The sequence below is a fragment of the Ambystoma mexicanum genome, chromosome 7p (genome assembly GCF_040938575.1).
Source record: "Ambystoma mexicanum isolate Mex_15411 chromosome 7p, UKY_AmexF1_1, whole genome shotgun sequence".
In the NCBI taxonomy this organism is placed as follows: Eukaryota; Metazoa; Chordata; class Amphibia; order Caudata; family Ambystomatidae; genus Ambystoma; species Ambystoma mexicanum.
The window spans coordinates 826,327,838-826,347,920 of record NC_090939.1 but is presented as its reverse complement, the minus strand read 5'-3'; the positions used below and the strand labels follow the sequence as shown (position 1 = coordinate 826,347,920).

Here is a 20,083-nt window from a genome sequence, read left to right as displayed (position 1 = left end):
ATGAAACGATCCAATCACGTCGGGCGGGGACGCCCGAGCAGGGGGCGACGGGGGACACATCCCGTCGTCACCTCCGTCGTCATCTGTACCCGTCGTAGCCGTGTCCGTGCCTGTATCATCCCCTTGGGTAGTAGACCGGGGGGAAGGCAGAGCAGGCTGCAGAGGTGGGAGAAGTGACGTAGGATGGGTCGTCCTCCTCTTATGCAGTGGACTTTCCGAAGGTCCTGGCTCCGGTTCCCCAGTCGGGTCTGGCTCAGGTACCTCCGTCGGGGGGAGGGGCAACCTTGTCCTCATCTCCGAGCATAAGGACTGAATCGCTGACGAAATGGCCGCCGAAGTGTCCTGCGGCGCCGGAAACGACGGGCGCGAGGGCTCTTGAGGAGCCTTGTCGGCGACACAGTCGCTCTCGTCGTCGCCCTAGTCGGGATCCCTCCCGATGGGCTGGGCCTCTTCCACGACTTCGATGAGCTCTTCTTCAGAGGTCGTGTCCATATCCACGATGGCCACCAGCCCCTCCCCCACCTTTTCCAACGAGGACTTCGTGGGGGTCTTCTCAATGGCCCTGAAAGACGACTCCCTCCGTGGTGGCAGGGAGACTCTGGGTCCTGAGGTCGCCTCCACTGGTGTAGCTTCCACAGGCTGAGCCAGGGCCGCGGCGACATCCTCAATCGAGGTCTTAGCAGGGTGAATTAAGGCCATCGTCACCTTCTGTACGCCTGGGGCCTTCACCTTGGGGGGAGGGTCCGAGCCTCGCTCCCCCTCTGCCGGAATCTTCGAGATCGACCGGGGCCTCTCCAGAAGCTTTGCCGGGTTCTCGGACTTCCTCTTACCCGAGCCAGAGCGTTGGCTCGTGGTTGATGGCGCCGGGGAGGATGCGCCCTGCCTGGCAGCCAAGGAGCCCGACCGTTTGGCGCTCCCGGTGCCCGCAGACTCGCGGTGCTTAGCCTTTTGTTGGGCCCCCGTCGCCGGGGTGCCCTCACAGGACTTAGAAGACCGCTCTGACTTCTTTTTCTTCTTCTCGCCTGACGGGCTCTTCCCTTCCAGCCAGTTGGCGAGACAGAGGTGGCGACTTCATGGTCCGCTCCGACATGTTCCCACAAAACACACAGTCCTTCTCCCTGTGCGTCTTGTCCTCATGGAGACAGTAGAGGCATAACGAATGCTCGTCCTCCTTTAAAACATTCTGAAGCTGGCATCCAGGGCAGGTCCTGAACAGTTTCCCGGGCGTTGAGCTTCCTTTCTCCTGGGCCATGTCCGGGGTAGGCCTCGGAACTTCTGGAATCCTCCAAAAGCGTAACTCGACGAAATATTCACTCTTGAGGGGCGTAGAAAACTCTGAAACGGATCCCCGTTGATCAGATGTAGAAACGGTGGAGCTTGAGGCTCTATTTAACCGAAAAATGAGAAAAATCTCCTGAAAAAGCGCGAAAACGCAGCAATAGCTCGAGAGCTACAGCACGAGGACTCCCAACACTTGAATGTGCGGTAAAAATCTGAGGATGGCTGCCAGAGGCGGGGCTTAGGGAGAGGGCAGTCATTGGCTGGGGCAGTATGACCCAGAGACCAGTTATTGGTTACTACTAAGAAAGACAGATCAGAAACGAAACTGATACTGATTTTTTTTTCTATACCGAGGATTCCCGGCCTGACGACGGGGAATATTCATGAGCATGTGAATCCATGCCAGACCCCATGCTGGAGAATCAATGTTGCCATTAAACCTATACAAGTTCTATAGACTCATTAACCCATTCTAACTCTTGCCCCTAGTTATCAGATCAGAATGATGTTCTTACCTAGAGTACAAAGCTGTTGGGCTAACAATGCAATTGCAGTTCATATCCCCAGCGATTACAATAAGCGATGTGCCGTTTTAGCCAGTTAGCTAAAATGCCCCCACCTAGTGGTAAGAAAAGGTTGTGGTTGCATCCTGTTGGGCCTCCAGTACACGTTCAATATTAGCCAATTGTGTGCTCACGTCAGCACTCATCAGACCAAGCTAGTCTTGTGGCTAGTATATCATGGTTTACCAGGTTCAATTAAAAGCATTCCATATTTAAATTTGAATGTATGGCTGTGCTTAAACAGCCATAGGGTCGGCCTTTTGAAAATGTTTGTGCACAGGAACCGTAAAATGCATATCCATTCATCACTGGCCTTTCCATTAGCCAAGTTTCTTGGGGGCAAATAATGTCAAAATTACAGAAGAGAGGCACTGTGAAGGATTAAAACTGAGAACATCCACAAGAGTTCCAGCAAAGTATTTTTAGTGATGTGCTGACATTTCCTCCCAGTCATTCTGCCTTATTTGGAACATCTTTATTGAAAGACTGCTAGCCATCACTATTCGTGACCAACCCAATAAGTAGTGGTCTCTCTTTGTTCGACAACTGATACTTTACGCTGGCCATCTTTGTCCTCATCGCAATTAATTCTTATAGACCCAGAGGTGCAAGTAGGAACTTTAGTAAATTGTGGTAAAACTGTAGTCTTTTTAGTGTGCAGGTTAGTATCAGGAATTCTATAAATGTTGTAATCTAACGATCCGATTGCTGGTGTAATAAAATGTTCATAATAAGACTTGGAGAGTAGTATATGTGTTAAGTCAGTGTGATCATCTTTTGGAAAGATTACTAGGTTAATGTTTTTAGGGTTGATGGTTTGCAGGCATGGAATATCATTTTGAAAAAATGCATAGACTCAAAACAAGGGAGGAAGAGCATGTAGAATGTGCATCTTTACACTTGTTCATAGACAGGTGGCCATCTGTTGCCGTTATAGACTGTAAACCGGTAATGCAATCTTCCTCAGGGACCCAAACTATTTTTGACTCTTTATTCTGTGTCAAAAGGGAGCGCTTCTCTTGAAGGGCATGGAATGGTAGAGAACTTGGGACATTTGTAGGGGCCGCGTGTTGGTGTTTATCCAAATCCATGCATGAATATGTAGATAGATCCGAGATGTTTATTTCCACTTCCTGTTGGACATAGTCATTATGCAAAGTGGTTATTCCTTTTTCCATCATCTTGTCTTTGGTAGCACAATGATTTCTCAATTTGAGAGTTTTTTTTTCCCCCCTTTTTTCTTCTGAGCCTTGCCAAAAATCATACAGTTTATGTTCAGTGACTTTAGAAATGACTGGTAAAGAGTGATCCTGACCCACGTCTTTCCCAGGGTGCACTTTGGTGATGGAGAACTGCTGTTCCTAATGACTTCATTAAGGAATTTGTTATTGTCCTTAGGAACTTTGAGCCTGTTTTTCTCGTAGAAGTTGATTTTTTAATGTTCTTAGATTTTATTTGCCGCTTTCTTAGACCCATTAGCTTTTCTTTTCCTAGTGGGTAATATTACCACAGACAACTAAGCACCAACTTGAAGATTTTGACGCTTGTGGTGATGTACAAAGTATTGGCCCAACGTGCAATGTATTAACTGCTCCAAGCATAAGAGACTAGCATGATCACCACACCTATATCGGGCAAGTATAAAGCCCTCAACAAGAGTCATTTTGGAATTCACCACATTTAAAATGGCCTTTTGGTCCCTGAAGTCACTTTGGATGTTTTTGTATAGTTTGACCAAGGAGTTTAGAACAAAGTCAAGGGTGTAAATGAAAGGCTGGTGAAAGATTCATTAATGCTAGAAAATTCTTGTAATTTCGACGAAGCCAGAGGAGCCAGGGATGGGATGCAAAGTAAGCATACGAAGACACTGGGAAATCTGTAGATTTAGAGTCCTTGTTGCAAAACAGCGAATGAGACCTAATCAAAAGGTCTGTTGAATCAAAAATGACATTGCTTTGTGGTGGCGTGTTATTCAGAGTGTCTGTAGATGAGCAACCATTCAGGTCCGCATCACCAGTAGCTTTAGCACAGAGTTCAATGCATACATCGCTGTTTATGTGCACAGTATTACTATTGTTGGGCAAATTAGCCTGTAATAATTCAGTGTCAGTGGGAGAGTTGTGTATAAAATCAGTACTCTGCAAACATTCTGTGATTTTGATCTGGGTCTTGGGTTTCACAACGGATGGCCATGAGATGGAATGTTTTGTGATTCAGTTTCATTTAACAAAACCGCCTTGTTACGTATCAGCGAAGATCTGCCGTGCCTTCCTTTTCTAAAGTCTACATGCGGGGGAGAGCGCGTTCCAGGACTTCTCTGTGGCATAGATACCGGTTGCCATGCGCCTGCCTGCACAGTAGAGGACGCCGTGTCAGCTGAGGTGTTCCGTGCACAGAGGACGCGTAAGGAGGCCCCGCCCCCCTGCACCGTAAAAGCCGAAGCCTCTCGGCGGCTTGTTGCTGCTAATTGTGGCGTTACGTTCCTTCAGTTCTATCCCGCACCTTGTGCTCATTTCCCTTTACCTACTCTTTGTTGATTACCCACCTCCTCAACCCACACTTTGTTTCCTGGATTGCATTTGCCTTCTCCATTTGGTCTGAACAGAATACTACGTTGCCCATTTTGGACTGCCCCCGGACTGAAAATACTCCTTCTACCTGTCGGTTGGTTGATCCTTCTTCATCCAACTTGGATCGTATCCAGATTACCTTTTTCCCGTGGTCACTCCTCCTTGCCTTCCTACGTGCACTGCGTTCATCCAATTGAACGCGGACACCACGGTGGGCCCTACAGAGTATTCCGCTTCCAACTGCCTGTGGTTGTACTGTCCGCGTTCATCCATTCATCGCGGACGCCACAGTGGGCCCTACAGAGTGCTCCTTTCTCTTCCAATTGCCTGTGGCTGTACTGTGTACTGAAGACAAGGTAAAGGCCGTTCTAATTCTACTTTGGGGATATTATTGTTTGTACCTTATTACCTGAACTGCATCAGTCCTCCCTATCACTGATGTGGGGATTCCTGGAACAAATAACCTTAACCTAAACTGCCTGATCATCCTCGAAAAATCCGACTTATGTGCATAGAAGTGACGCTTTCCTATGTATGCACCACCTTGTCACTAGTGCGACTCTTGTGCCGCCCGGCATACTAATTCAACACCACATCAACCCTTGCCTAGTTATTTCAAGAAATTTCCGATTGTCTTGTTAAATTCCATCTTTACCATATCGCTTCTAATCATTCTGTAATTTCTTGGCAGCATTGGTTCTTGGCGGTGTGCGTTTTCCTCGCTCTTTTATGTGATAGACACCTCTGCCTGTTTTGATCCAAACAGCAGAGAGGTACGTCACAGAGAAGAGCCCCTCCTTAGAGGAAGCCTGAATCATAGAATTCAGGGGAGCTGGAATCCTGGAGGCTGAACTTTAATCTACTCTACTCCAATTCCCTCTGTGAGGTCGTCTTGTCTACGCTCCAACCAGTATACGGAGCAGTGAGTAACATGCCTCTGCATAAGTGGCTGAGCTAGCTTTTGATGTTAAAATGGGATAAGCATTGGCCAGACCCGCAGCACCTTTGATTCACAGCCATACATTATCAGTCACTTACAGAGTGGCCGAGACATATCAACTTGCTGGGGGTCAAACACTCACTAGTGTGTTGCAGGAGACAAGAGATGCCAGTGAGCCACTATCCTCTGCCGCAGACTGCCAATGAATGCACTCGTTGTCGTACTCCGTGGGCACGCCACAACCTTGCAAGGGTTTAAATTGATCCAACTTGGTGTTTCGCTGAAAGCCGTTCCTCCAGCAACATAGTACAATGCTTGCAGTACCACCTCTCTGCTGAGGACTGCACATGCCGGGGCACTCCACAGCTTTTTCGAATCCGTTGCTCATTATCAAATTTTGCCAACGAAGCTTCTAGGACCCAATGTTAGAAGATTGTTTGGTTTGTGCGCGATTACAGAAGCCTTCCTCTTTATAGCTAAAAATAAGCAGTAAAATAACCATTTGCCACGTTCATAACTAACAATACACATCCATAACGTGGCTATTGAACTTAGAATTTTCTCGTTTCAACTTTTCTGCTGTCAACTGAAATTACAAGAGGAGTTTTGGATTTACTCCCCTAACTCTCATATCAAAATTAAAAGTTGTGGTTGCTGAAAACTACATAAGTGTATTTGGCACAATCAGTTGTTCCCATACCTCCAGTCCTCCACTGTCCTTGGGATGACCGACAATTGCACTTTGGATTCACTTACAGTATTTAAACACAAGGTGATGTGTGACCTAAAACACATATGCCACAACTATTATCATCAAATATCAGTCATCCACCTTTTCACTGCATTTCTCTAGCCCCAAAGAATCAAAGAAAATGTCTGAGATTCATGAGAAGTGGGATTATGTAAATTGCATCAATGATATTAGAGGGTGGGCCATGCTGAACCGTGTTTAAGGAAATGAGAAGATCACTTGCCCTAAAGGTCCATTTGAGCAAGGCTGAGCTGCCGGTCTGCAAATATTCTCAACAGACACAGCAGGCATATTGTTTATACCAGAAGTGCTCACACCAGGAGTAGTTTGTGGTTTTCTCAATTGTAGTTAAGTTGGATTATGTATTGTGAGGGTGCAGGATTAAGGCTCGGACACGGGTGTGACACTGTTTTGGTTATAAACTTGTATTGATAAAAATAAAAGTTGGAGAAAGGTCTTCACTATATCTCAAACTAAGAGGGGATTCCCTGCCTCAAAGAAACTAGGGAAATCTGTCAAAATGCCCAAATGAAAATAGTTTGTAACCGTTGTGTCCCAAAACCCTACCTCTGACCGTACCACTAATGACTAATGTGTAAGGACTCCAAAACTGCAAAGTAAACTAGTAGGGATAGTTCTTACCACTTTTAAGTTCTCAAAATCTCAAGTGTTCAAAAGAAAACAAATGTGATCATGGTTTGGCTCTTTTCCCCAAATTTTACCTGGTCGTGATTAGGAACTTATCGTCCCCTTTTCAGTAATGGACAGTCTTTTCTTTTCTTAAGTTTTCAGGTCCTCTTATTCTAAGGCCTTCATATGGGCACGGGTCCCAGACTCGCAAAGCTATAACACAAAATGTTGATTTATTCTCTTGATAAACATATTCTTCCTCCTGGAAAGTCTGTTTCTCGTAGGGTGCCAGACACTCTTATTTGGTCCTCATTCAGGTGCGGGTCCCAGACTTTCAATACGTGGTCACCACGGATAGGTTCACTCTCCTGCCAAGCATGTGGTTCTCTTTCACTTCCTTCAGTTACTTTTAAGGCCCCAGACCCTCTCATTCTCTGCTTTTTATGGGAGTGCACATCTCAGACATGCACGCGTTTTTCAGGGTCCCCAACCCTTTTCAAATATTTTCCACACTGCCCCCTCCCCCCGACTTCCCTGGACCTCCAGCCCTTCTTGCTATGCCCATGTACCTTTTCTCTTGGTTCTCGTCTCCCGAGGAACGGTGCCCTCCTTTGAGGCTCCGGCAGCACGTGGGGACTTGGCTTAGCGGTTAGTCGCTTTGCTGCCTTTGGCGTCCTTCTTGGAACGGCGCCGCTCCGTGTTGCAGTTCACCGATTCGATGGATACCCGGAGGTGGATTCAGGTACTTGCTTGCACCGTCCCTTCTTCCTGGACTCTCAGCGACATACCTCTGTCTTCCGTGCGCAGCGTCTTCCCCGTCTCTTCCGGGCTTGCCAGTGTGGTTCTTGTGGCTGCTTGCCGGCTACCAGCAGTTCTCGACTCGCCTCCTTAAGGAGTAGCGCTCTCTCTCTCTGTCCCAGCTGATAGGGATTTGAACATCTGCACTTCCCTGTTGGGTTGTTCTGGACCAATCAAATATTGCAGAAGACTAAACTGTTCACTCCAAATCACTGGGGTGATCTGCATCCTCCTGGGCATCTTCCTCTTCACAGTACTTGTGTAATCTTTATATGGAAAACCAATAGTGTCTCCTGGTGTTCTAGTCAGGTCTAAGCTATTAACTTGACTGACTGTACAACAAAGGATGTTGGCCATATCCAAGGATAGGAAAGAAAGGCTGGTCTTCGGTAAAGAGGGGGTTTGGGATAAAGCAGGAGTATACCGCATTCTCTGGGAAGGGTCATCCCTAAACCCCATGAGAGGTTTCCTCTCCCATGTGAAACGCTCACCTGGTATCCACAGGGACGTCACTCAGCCCGTTCTGATCTCCTACGACCACAAACCCTTCCCTGCAGGCTATTCGACTGGAGACTGAGCCTGAAACACAGGATTGGTAGAGATTAACTCCCTATTGTCTCTGTGTGCTTGAACCCCTTCTTCCCCGGGGTCCAACCCTTCCCTTTGATCCACAGCTCACCTTGTTTTCTTGGATAGTGTGCTCTCCGTCCTGCTCTCTGCGCAGGGGCGCGTTGATTGATGCAGGCTCGTTGCTGCCTAGTTACTTCACTGGCAAGAGTCCGACAGGTAAGTATAATGAGTCTTTTGAACAGTTCTCCAACTTCGTTCCTTTCCTTCCTTAGATGATGACCGGCGTCGGGGATGGCGGCGTGCTGCTGAGATGAGTAGCGCTGAAGGTGACAGAGCGCGATGCACCCCTTTCGTATTTGCATTGAACTGAGTTCTTTTTCTGTGTCTTTTAGGTGCCGCGACGTTTTCAGCGTGGATGCCGGTTATGAAGAACAAATCCGGTGGGTAAGCGCGGTATGCAGCGCCTCTAGATGTTTCCACGCTTACCTTGAGTGTCTTTTCCCTCTTGCAGATGGATGAGAAGTTCCGGAGACAGAGTTCCCCCAGAGCGGCTGGGATTCAGGTAAGCGTTTGAAGCTCGTACATTATTTAAAAATAAGCAAAGATTTGCAGAATGCTTACTAATGCCTTTTTTCTGTTCTTTTCCCTTTTCCTTAGGAAGCGGCGTGCCGGGATGGGAATGACACCGCCGAAGATGCCCGCAGAACAGAAGGAGCGATGAATGATGGGCAGAAGCGCCGCAAGGTAAAGCTGTTCTTGCAGGAGCTGAGCACAGAAGAAAGATGTAGGCCTACTGGAGACCGATCCGAACACGGTGACTGTCACGCTGCAGGTGCAGAAAACGCAAAGCATGTTTCTCAGCCTGGGTGTGGCTTAAATAGTCTCTGGGTATCCCAGGTGTGTCTGGGCTGAACCACACCCAAAAGACTAGACCGCACATGCAGTTCTGGGAACCGAAATATGTGGGGGCATCCATCTTGTCCCCATCAATGCACTGCAAGTCCAATCCCCAATGTTATCCTATGGGAGTGAGTGAGTCTGGTGCCACAAGTGCCAAGTCTGACTCCAAGTGGGTCTTTGGAGGGATGGAGAGGCCCTTGAGGGCCATGTAGGTGATCGTGGCCTGGCTCCAGCCTGACATCTTGGAGGGCTGGGGACATGAGGGGCAGGAATCATGACACCATGTGATCCTCCCCCTGTGTACCACTCCCAGGGGGACTATTGTACTGTGAACACACCACCCGGGCCCCATGTTAGAGTCACATAGGGGGAATCCTCAGATTCATCACAGTATACTTTAGGCTTTGATGAAGGCTTTGATCTTTTGTTTTGTGATTTGTTCGATCTACTTGCCAAAACTAGTAGGCACCTCCACTTTTCATATTATAGCCAATATGTGCATTTCCCCATCCAAAGCATTTAAAATGGCAACTTCCTTTCTGAACTTGGACATTAGTTGAAATATAGTGTGCATCTGGTTTGACCTTCATGTTTCAGATTTACATGCACTAACAACTTTGATCTGTTTTGTCTTTTCCATTTACCTTCCCCTTCCCTCAAGTAGCACCTTGTCAATGCCTTGACTGATCGATTACTGGAATGCCTGGTATATGAATGATATGTAGGACTGCACACTTATCAGTTATCTTTTCCTGAGGTAAATGATATATTTCTGAATTAAAATCTGTATTACAATAATGGTTTGACTATCATGGATTTCATATAACAAATGAAGAAAGAAAAATGTTTACGAACAATTTGACTCCAGAAAATGATTTCTGGGGATTCATGGATTTATGACTGTTAAGGTGGCAATACCAAAGTATCAGATGCAACAAAGTTTACCACGCACAAGAAAACAAGACTATCAGCACACTAGGAGTTGGTCTAAAATCAGATTGAGTCTGTGAGGAACTGACACTGCACAACTAATTTATAATAGCTGTAAAAGCCCATGATGCATGCTTCACACAACTACACCACTTCCATTATGTTTGGAAGAAGGAATCAACACAAACTGTCCCCAAATGAAAATAAATTAACCTCTTATTTAAAGTGGGAAACGGCTAACAGAATGCATTGGGTATGCCGTTTGCAACAAGTCACAGAGGGTGCAAGAAGGAGCCTAAAAAATGATCTCCGCTACCACCAATCACTGTAATCTAAAAAGTAAATGAATTCCAATCGCGTTTTCTATTCCTAAACCCAGGTAAACATGCCTTGCATAGAAGCAAGTACGAAACACCTGCATAAGGTGGAGAAATAGTGATTGCAACTCCCTCCGACATGTGAATGCGAGAGCAAGCCAGTCCAAACTAGCTTACCTCAGCACAACTCAGTCAACTAATTCTGAAAAAAAGTGAATTAATCAAGAAAGAAACAAGCAGAAGAAAATGTCTTTAAAGTACTTCAATGGCAGACAATACAGAGCTATGGCAATCATTTGGGGTAGGCAATGGGCCTAGATGGCGGGAAGGACAAAAAGTAGATTCCATTTTAACTTTTGAAAATAAAAATTGGGGCTTGCACTGTTAGGAGTGTGGATCCACTTGGAGAGCCTGAAGGGGGAGGTCATTGTTTTTTTATGTGCACTGAATTCAGCAATCCTTGCAAACATCTGGAAAGTGGACAGAAACTGAAAAAAACACTTCACAGAAAATGAAAGAAATGGGAGAGGAAGATGGAGAATTTACAACGTATATGTAGAGAGAGATAATACCTTGTGGGAAATGGTGTTCCTTTAATCACACATTTATTTTAAGAAACAGACATTTTTCAGTTAGGTTTCCTATAAACAAGTGTCGACTGTGCTGTAATTGGTGGCACAAGCATGTATAAACTTCATAAACAGTTTCCTTTATTTGCTAAATAACTTTAGACCTATTTAATGAAATAAGGACGGTCACTAACCTGCTGTGAAAATCCACAGAAGAACTGGTATAAAAACTGAGGGAAAATGAAGCAGACATTCTGGAAAACAAATTACAAAGTCAAATAAAGTATCAGAACAAGAGGCCATCAGTTCAATATTGAAACGCAAGCAATGATGACTGTAAGCTCCTACCTTATAAAAGAAATACTGGACGAGCTCGGATATCCTAACATAATAAAAGTGCCCATGAACGAGAAGCATCTTCTTCAAATGCTTAAATTTAGGAATTGCATAATCACTGTTTCTTGCAGCTTGGCGGCCTTCTTTTCCAATGACACCTGCAAGAAAATAAATTATGTCAATGTAATAAATGAAAACTCCATGCTTCTCTCCTCATCCAAAATATTAAACTGTCTGAAAACAAGGTATTCACATTGAAGCATTACATGTTATGTGTAGAGTGGCATTAAAGAACAACCTCAGGAAAGTTCGGATTACATAATAAAGAGAAGACGTTTTCACAGAGAGTACAAAGGCAATGTATAGCAGTCACTTGAAAGTCAGTCTTTCCGCAGCAATAATAAATGGGGTCAGGCTCTTGAAAACTAGTATTACTTTAACTATATAGTGCATATAAATGCAAGCTACCCTTTGAAGTCTTACTAACCCATGACCAACAAATCTGAGCGTTTTTCTGAATTTGTTCCAAACTGCTGAACTTATTGATGTTTTATAAATACTTACCTATCCCAACATGTGCTTCTAGAATCATGCTGACATCATTTGCCCCATCACCGATGGCTAGGGTAATTGGGCGCTCCTTTGACGCTTTGATCAATTTTACAATCTGGAAAAGAATGATGATTTTGCATGATCAATCTTAAATTATCGCTAAATCAGCAAAAGTTGTGTTTAACAGTATTTTTGGCTAAAAAAAACGAACTATGACAATGAATGCAATGCTGAGGTACACATAACTATACTATGAACAAAGAACAATGAAGTTCATGATCTCTTCGAGAAATCACTGAAAACACACCATAAACACAATCTGAAAACATTGTTAAACCTACAAAACCACTTTCAAATCCCCAATAGGAACCACCTTTTACATTCTCCCTAGTTCTTCGATTTGCAGTAGACAACTATTGAAAGAGTTTCTGTTGTTCCTAACAAATAGCCTCTTTACTTGAACTTTACAAGACATAGAACAAACAAATGGCAATGTGAACATGATATAACAAAAATCAACGATAGAATTTAGAATTTGGTTAGCATAAAACACATTTGAAAGTAACTTAACATTTACGAAAACTATGATCGTCACGTGCATACATCATACAGCCCATTCAAGCTTGGTTCACACTTTCATCTGTTTTTTTTTTGTTTGAAATATTTATTTATTGCGATCGTTAAGTACAACAACATTGTGGCATAAGCTAAATGAACATTTAGATCACAAGTATAAAACTTTTCACATTTTAAATCGTAGGGTTCAAAGAAAATAGAGCAGAGTTTTAAAGAAGGAAGATAGTGACAGCGAAGAGAGTATCGCATCAAAAGCCCCCCCTAAACACCCCACCCCTCCCTTTCCCCTGGGGTTCCAATTGCTAAGGAGAAACTGGTACTGTAGAAGGTTTGAATCTGTTGGACATTACTTTGGGCAGTCGAGAGCTTAGAGTCCAGCAGAGGGGACCTTTTATGGTCCAGATAGAGGCAGATTGAACTGGGTGAAGTTTGGGTCGGACTGCATCCCTGAGGACCTACATCTGTCGGTTTTAAAGAACTTTTGATCTATATTTTTGATTGCCCAAATCTGAGTAAAGGTTTGCAATTGCCAAGGTCATGTCACATGACCAATGTTCAATAACTCATAGGTTTTAAATTGAGGATTAAACACCTGAGCTTTCTGTAGAGGAGCCATTCGACAGCACAGCACAGCACTGCAGTTCCTGCAGATCTCAAGGAAACATTCTCGATAGTTGCTTGAGCTGCCACCTTCTCTGGATTTCATAATCAAAGATAATGCTGCCCCGTCAATTATTAAACCGTAATCTTGCATATCAGTTGAGAACCTAAAAGACACAAATATTGCTTGAATTAGTACATTTGTGGTCTGCGTTCCCAGGATTTTCTTTCAGTAAACGATAAGAGGCCAAATAAGCGTGTAGAATAATTAATCGAGAAGTAAAACATTATAATCAAATTGTATTCTGCTGTATTGAAACCAACATCTCTAAAGGATTAACACTATCAAATAAAACACAAGTTCTGTTGAAGATAATGTTATATGTGCATATTCAACAGGTCAACATTATGACATGGGCCCCTTTGGTGGTGTTCTTTTAACAAGGCTTCCCCTATGCTAGTACTTTGGGAAGCCATACATTTGAATTTCAGAGCAAGTCACATAATATAAACCCTCACCCAGCACCCTCTGACATGAGCCAACCACAGACAGAAATATACTCTAAACTTTTGCCATCATCCTATTTGCTGCCTCTGAGTGCCACCAAAAATAATAACTATCAAACCAAGTAGGTACCACTCTTACCAGAAACTAGTAAGCAGAGGAAAATGCATAGCTAGTTGCAGCATGAGAGCGCCGCTAGGACAGGTTTCATTAGCGCCCGATTGGCAAGTCACAATCACAGGGCTCAGATAGAAAGAAGCCCGAATTGTGGGTTTCAGCATGCTGCTCCCACATCTGTAAATCTCCATGGCCCTGGTTTGCCTCACACAACTTTATACCCTAATTCGTACCAGTGCATTTTGCCTCTATTTTCCTGCTTCTCCTGCTGGGTCATGCATCTACCATCAAGGAAATACAATGGGGATGGGGGACAGGGGTTTGGGGGTCTGATCTTTCTGATTTGAAAAAGGAGCTTCTCTAGTTCACATGGCAGCAATTATTTTCTTCCATTTCTTTTTTTAAAAACTCATTTGCACTCTGAGCCTATTGTGTTCGGAGTGCGATAGCTCCAAAAATGAAGTACCCTATTGGCATTAACATTCTGAAAGGTAGAGCTGTGGTAACAATCAACTTTGGTAGACCATACTGGCTAGAAAGTGCTTCACGTGTGCTCATTAAAAGCAGGTACATGTAACTCAATCCCATTCAGTCCCAAGCAAGAGTCAAACCAGGTTAATCCACTGACAAAGCATAATTCATAAAGGATATTGAACTCATCTAGACAGATGCTAACCAGCAAAAACCTTTGAATTATTTTTATGCTAAAACGGTCATTAGCAAGTGCCTCGGACCACTTCAATTTGGTTTTAGCTTGCACTTTCAACATTTTGCAATGTTATATATATATATAACATAATATTAAAGGCAGCAAAAAGACAGATTTTTTTGGGTGATTTTGCGCAGCCTTTAATATTCTAAATACTTGAATTTCTCCCCCTCCGCCCTTTGAAATCAGGGGTATCACCCCTGAACCTCCTTCAACCTCTCCTCCAACTCTGCCTCGTACTCACACACCTTTTCCCTGGGACCCCCTTACATGGGCGTAATTATAGGGGGGGACAGGGGGTTTGTCCCCCAAACCCCCCAACTATTGTGACATGGCTTTTTGTCCCCACCATCTTTTGGCAGGGGTCTGGGGCGTTGCAATAATCAATAATGTAATTTGACAGCGCAAGCCTGGCTGGGTCACCCAGCCAGGCTTGCGCTGTCTCATTACATAATTGATGATTGCAGGTGGCCACAGTGAAGCATGTTCAGGGCCGGATGACCTGCACGACTCCGTTCTTCACCCTGGCTGGCCCAGGGTGCTGGACTGGGTGGTGCAGGGCTCTGCGCTGGCACTGTCATCATGCTGTCAGCACTGCAGCACTTCCGCATGGTACAGTCTCTGAGCGTCGCTTTCTGGCTTTGCACTTGTGAGACACAGACAGGAAGTAGGATGCCCATTGAGCTTCCTGGTCTGTTTGTTGGTGTGTGCGCGCAAGGCTAGCTAGCTAGGTAGTAACTTGAGATGCAGCCCGTCACTCAAAAGCAGAGCAGAGGCAAGTTTTCTTTTTCAAATTGTGTTTGTATGTGTTGGGGAGCTGCGGGCCCCAGATAACCCAAGTGAGGTGTCACATTTGGACAATGTGTGAACAGAGTTCAAACTTGGGGTCATTTGAACACAGGTCAGGTGGCAGTGAACATTGGATAGCAGGTTTGTCAAGAGCCAACGCTTGTAGTGATTAGTACACTGCACCCATCTGGATAAACAGTGTACAATAGCTAACACCTGTTTTTAAAAATACCGCTCGAACATGACAGTTTGTACTGAGCTCATAGATGGAATCATCTGTGCATAGTTCACACTTGGGGTAGATTGCACATAGTTCCCGCTTGGAGTAGTGTACACAGTGTGTAAACCACTTGCACCTACAATAGTCTGTACAGAGCTTGCAAGCGGGATAGTATCAAGACTTTTCACAGCCGGGACCATATCCTTTTGCAAAGTATGTACACCACACTCCAGTGCTTTGAATGAGGGGAAATGAATAATGCAGGCAGGGGTGGGGCCAGCCACAAACTTTTGAGGGTGCTGGATGGCAGTTTTAAAAGCTGATAATGAGTGAACCTATTGCGCTGTTGATCCCTACCCTGAGCCCAGGAGGCTGAATAAGTATTACACCTTCCCTTTGACCAATTAAATGCATCTTTCACCCAAACTCACCAGGGGCACAGCCAGGATTGTGCAACAAGTGGGGCCTTGAGCTAATTTCGCAGGGCTCACGCTAAGGTGAGCCTGAAGAGGGAACTGGGCTTATTCTGCCCCCAGCTGAATCCGTAGGAGCTACTGAGCATAGCGAGAGAGAGCAAACCAACTAAGGTGGGTCCAGAGGGGTACTCCCCCGAGAATCTTTTTTGAATAGGGGATTAAAATGGTGAGTTTTACAGTACACTTTCTGTGATAGATTATGTAAAAACTCAGACAGTTTACAATCAGTTTTGTAGGGTGAGAAATAAAAAAAGTAGATTAGAGGCCAAGTCATCATAAATGCACATTAGCATTTTCAAACACATTTTCATAATGACTTTGCCCACTGTATGCCAGTACTATGCATGTGTAAAAAAACATTTTCAAACTGATTGTGCCCAAACATGTACCTTCTGCTGCACCTATATATGCCAGTATGCCCACATTAGAAAATAGTCATGTTTGCTTTGCCCATGATGCCAGTAATAATATAACAAAACATTGGGCCTCATTACGAGGAAGGCGGTAGAGGGTTAACGGTGCCAGTAGAGCTGCCAGCCCCGTTAACCCTCTACCGCCTCATTACGAGGGCTGCTCGCGGGACCCGCTAAGGACGCCTGGTAAAACCAAGGCCCTGATGCCGTCCATGGTGAATGGGTATGTATTTTGTGTGTGTATGTATGTATGTATATGTCTGCGCGAGAGGCGCTTGGCAGGCATGGTATTTGTTTATGGGTATCAAGAAGGCAAATATGACATATTACATAGCTGTATTGTCCTTTTTGGGGCAGCAATTCTAGCCCTTACTTTGACATTACTTTATTCTGGGCATCTTGCTAAAGCAAGCATGATATGTGTTATTAATTGGTTATACTTGGCATTTTGGGGCAGCCATTCCAGCCCTTTCTTACTGTGTCAGCGGCTGTCATGAGATTTTGTACTGGCATCCTCATCAGTCAGTAACTCTTGCGGGGGCATGCAGTTCATGGCCTTGAAGGTCTGAGTTAGAGGTATATCAATACAGTGAATTCTAAAAACCCACTCTGGCGTTATAAGTTTCAGAAGACTGGTGTCTTTAGAATTGAATTGTAAAGATATGCCACCAGTCTTATGAAAGTTATAACAGAGCATCGGCAAGGGACTCTTGTGGTGTAGTAGTTTTGTGTTATCTCTCAGCCACCATCCGCCGATCCTCCACCCCGCCCATGTCCTTCAGTTGTCATGTCCCCCCCAACATTTTCAGCAAAGTTACTCCACCGCCCCTTTACATACAAAAACACTCCGAAACACATACGCAGACACTCTCCTTCCCCCAGATCCCTCCACCCCACAAACACTGTCCACTTTCATACTACATCATACTACAAGGAACTCATGTGACAACAGTAAAGACAGACACATGTGATCACAGTCCAAGGGGGTTTAATAAACTAAGTGCAGGTTGGAAAAACACCTAACCTAAATCTAAGATGGGAGCAAGCGTCGACCATCAAATGAAAAATAAACCAGTCCTTGTGGCTTTGTGTCAAAATAAAAGGGCCTATACGAAGAAAAACCTATTGCCAATTCCATACAACTAATTACACTAAGAATGTGGGATAAGGGTTCAAAAAAGAAAGAAGTGTTCATAAAGAATAAGTCAGGATGTGATGGCCTTGAGCCCTTCCCCACATTTTTAGCACGGGACAAGATGGGAACTTGGACCACAGCACACGCTTGAGCCTTCCCAGCACAAACTAACAGTTACCTATCAGCTATCGGGTTCTCCAATGCTTAAGTCTCTTTTTAATAAAAGTCGCTTGCCTTCGAGGCCTAATACTCTCAACAAACACACACAAAGTTCGGTTCTGCGACCACTTAGCGTGATGGCTTCACCCCTTGGTCCACCTTTTCTGGGCGCAAACCCCTCAGAAGTCGTATTCAATAAATTAACAAGACAGTTCCTTTCTCAGTAAACTTTGCTTAACTTTCCACCCCTGGACCTCCCTCGGCCAGGCTCAGACCCCAATTGACAAGGGGGATGCTTCACTTCCCCTTGTCTTGCAATGCTTTCTGCTTTCACAAATCGTAATGTCTTTTCAAACAATGTAATGTGAACTTCCCTCGATTTGGTTCACTCTCGCCAAATTTCGTAACACACTGTTCATAGGGACGTCAGGCCTCGGCCCTTATCGTTAGCCTCCCTCCGCCAGGGTTCTCTCTTGCAAACTTTACAAAACACAGATCATTATGGGACTTTGCCCTTGGTTGTCGGCTTCCCTCTGCCGGGTTCACTCCTGATGACATTTACCGACAATTCCTGACGGGACTTTTAGACTTCGCCCCAGAAACCAGAAGGTTTCTCACCCGCTAGTGCCGGGGATTTGCCATCCAGGTGGCCAGGACACGGCCATCGCTTTTGGATCCAGTTCTTGGGGGTGGACCAGTGCAGGAGGATCACCTGGGTGAGGGGTCTTTGGGGGGTGGGAGTAGGACACCCGACGGTAAGGCGCGGTATCCCTTTTCTGTAACACCTTTTCCCCATCCTACCAGGTTGGATATTTAGGAATCCTAACCCCCCCAACCTCCTTACAACCGAAACACTTTCACACGGACAGCCCGCTATGGGAGAAAACAGACTAACACCCCAGCTGTATATCTGATGTGTCCCAATACAATGGTCAGGCAATTACTGACCATCACATACACCTGACTTCTATTAAGCTTCCCCACACGGATAAAAGGTGGAGCCGGAGAGCACACTGAGCGAGGCAAAGCACATGAGGAAAGAGCAGTTTCGAGACAGCAGCTAAACGAGAGAATAAAGACGGCAAAACAGAAGGGGATCGCAAGGAGGGAAATTCCCTTGAACTTTTCAACAGGGAAACGTTGCTTTCCAGAACCCTTGAGAATAGAAAGCGTAAGACCAGGAAACCAGACTGAAGAAACCTGCATTGTGCGTCAGATACACCTGGGGCCCTCACGCGTCAATAATCAAGGCGGGGAGAAGCAGCAGCCGCTGCGGTACCATCCTTGGCTCCAAGAACAAAGCAGCGTCAGGGAAATCAACACAGCCGGTGAGTTGGGGAGACCGATATATGACCGGTCTGTGTTGAAGCCAAGGTTGCAAGCAGCAACATTGTATGGCGAGCACTGGAACAAACATTTTTAAAATGTGTGTGATAAGAGATGGAAGTAAAGTTGAACTGCCGGTGAGTGATTGAACCTTTAAAGCAATACCTTTGACAGGGTGGTCCAGCACAGCGAGGGTGCACAATCAAATGTCTCTATAAGGTATCCAGCTGAGAAGTGATACAAGTGAAAGTGAGAAAAAGGTTACATCAAGAAGAGAACAAGTAATTGTGAATCAAAGTGGTTATGCGACGGGTCGAGCAAAATCCCACGCACAGTCGAAAGTCTTTGATTTTGTTGAAGTAAAGAAAGTTTGGAAAAGTAGATTAATTTGGTCCGAGCCGGGCAGAGCGAGACCAATTGAAGATTTTGCGTTGAGGTAGATCGCCCAAGATGTTGTACATGTGAAATTTTATGAAGAAAGGAACTTTAATGTTTGTTGTGTTGCATCAGGTCGTCTGAAATACGAGACTTTGAATGGCAAAAGACAATGGTGCAGAAGACCCTGATGTTGATATTTTGAACTGCATCCTCATGCTAGAGAAGCCAGAGATTGTGCTAAGCTCGGGTATGCCCCTTTATCCTGTGCTGAAAACATGGGGAAGGGAAGCCAATGGCTTGAATATCCTGACATATCATTTCATTAACACTTTACTTTTGCATAATATTGTTTTCCACACTATTCATATTTAGAAGTAAGGATTGGCAATAGGTTCGTTAGTATAGGCCCTTTTTTTATAAGGCTCTACAAGGACTGTATTATTTGATGGTCGTAGCTTGCTCCCATTTTTAGATTTAGGATTAGATAGGCGTTTTTAAAACCCAACTGAAGTTCAATAAACTCCCTTGAACTGTGATCACTTGGGTCTGTCTTACTGTTTGATACCATGCCTTCCTTACACATTCCAAAGGGTAGAATCATTTTCTAATCAGTTTGTCCGCATCAAAATGATAGAGGTGTAGAATCATGCCCTTTTATAACCAATGTGTATTGAAATGAAAACAAATAACATTTTTATGTGCACAGCCATTATGTCTATAAAGAAAGTAAGACATATGACACAGTTACATCTAAGAGTTTCAATATGAATTTTAAGAAAATCAAAGCATGTGCTCTTTTGAGTTGTATTAAAAAAGTTATGGAATCTACTTCGGACTCAGATCCAACTAATATACTTTCTACCTCAAAGATATTGTGACCGATATGATGGATCAGATAACTTCTATGAAGCGGAAAACTGTTAGAGAGGATCCTTGTCAAAACCCTTGGTTTAATCCAGTGACCCTGCCTTCC

General features: G+C 44.6%; 1 protein-coding gene across 7 annotated transcripts in view; it reads right to left on the bottom strand.

Moving 5' to 3' along the window:
• The window catches only part of ATP11A (ATPase phospholipid transporting 11A), a 2,308,865-nt gene that overhangs the window by 450,374 nt on the left and 1,838,408 nt on the right, over positions 1–20,083 (bottom strand). For all 7 annotated transcript variants that reach the window (XM_069636989.1, XM_069636990.1, XM_069636983.1 and 4 more), the window contains exons 20-23: positions 12,876–13,050; positions 11,720–11,822; positions 11,168–11,313; positions 11,014–11,073 (exon numbers count right to left, since the gene is read on the bottom strand). In XM_069636989.1, the coding sequence (XP_069493090.1) occupies positions 11,014–11,073; positions 11,168–11,313; positions 11,720–11,822; positions 12,876–13,050 (484 nt within the window). The remainder of the gene's footprint in view (positions 1–11,013; positions 11,074–11,167; positions 11,314–11,719; positions 11,823–12,875; positions 13,051–20,083) is intronic.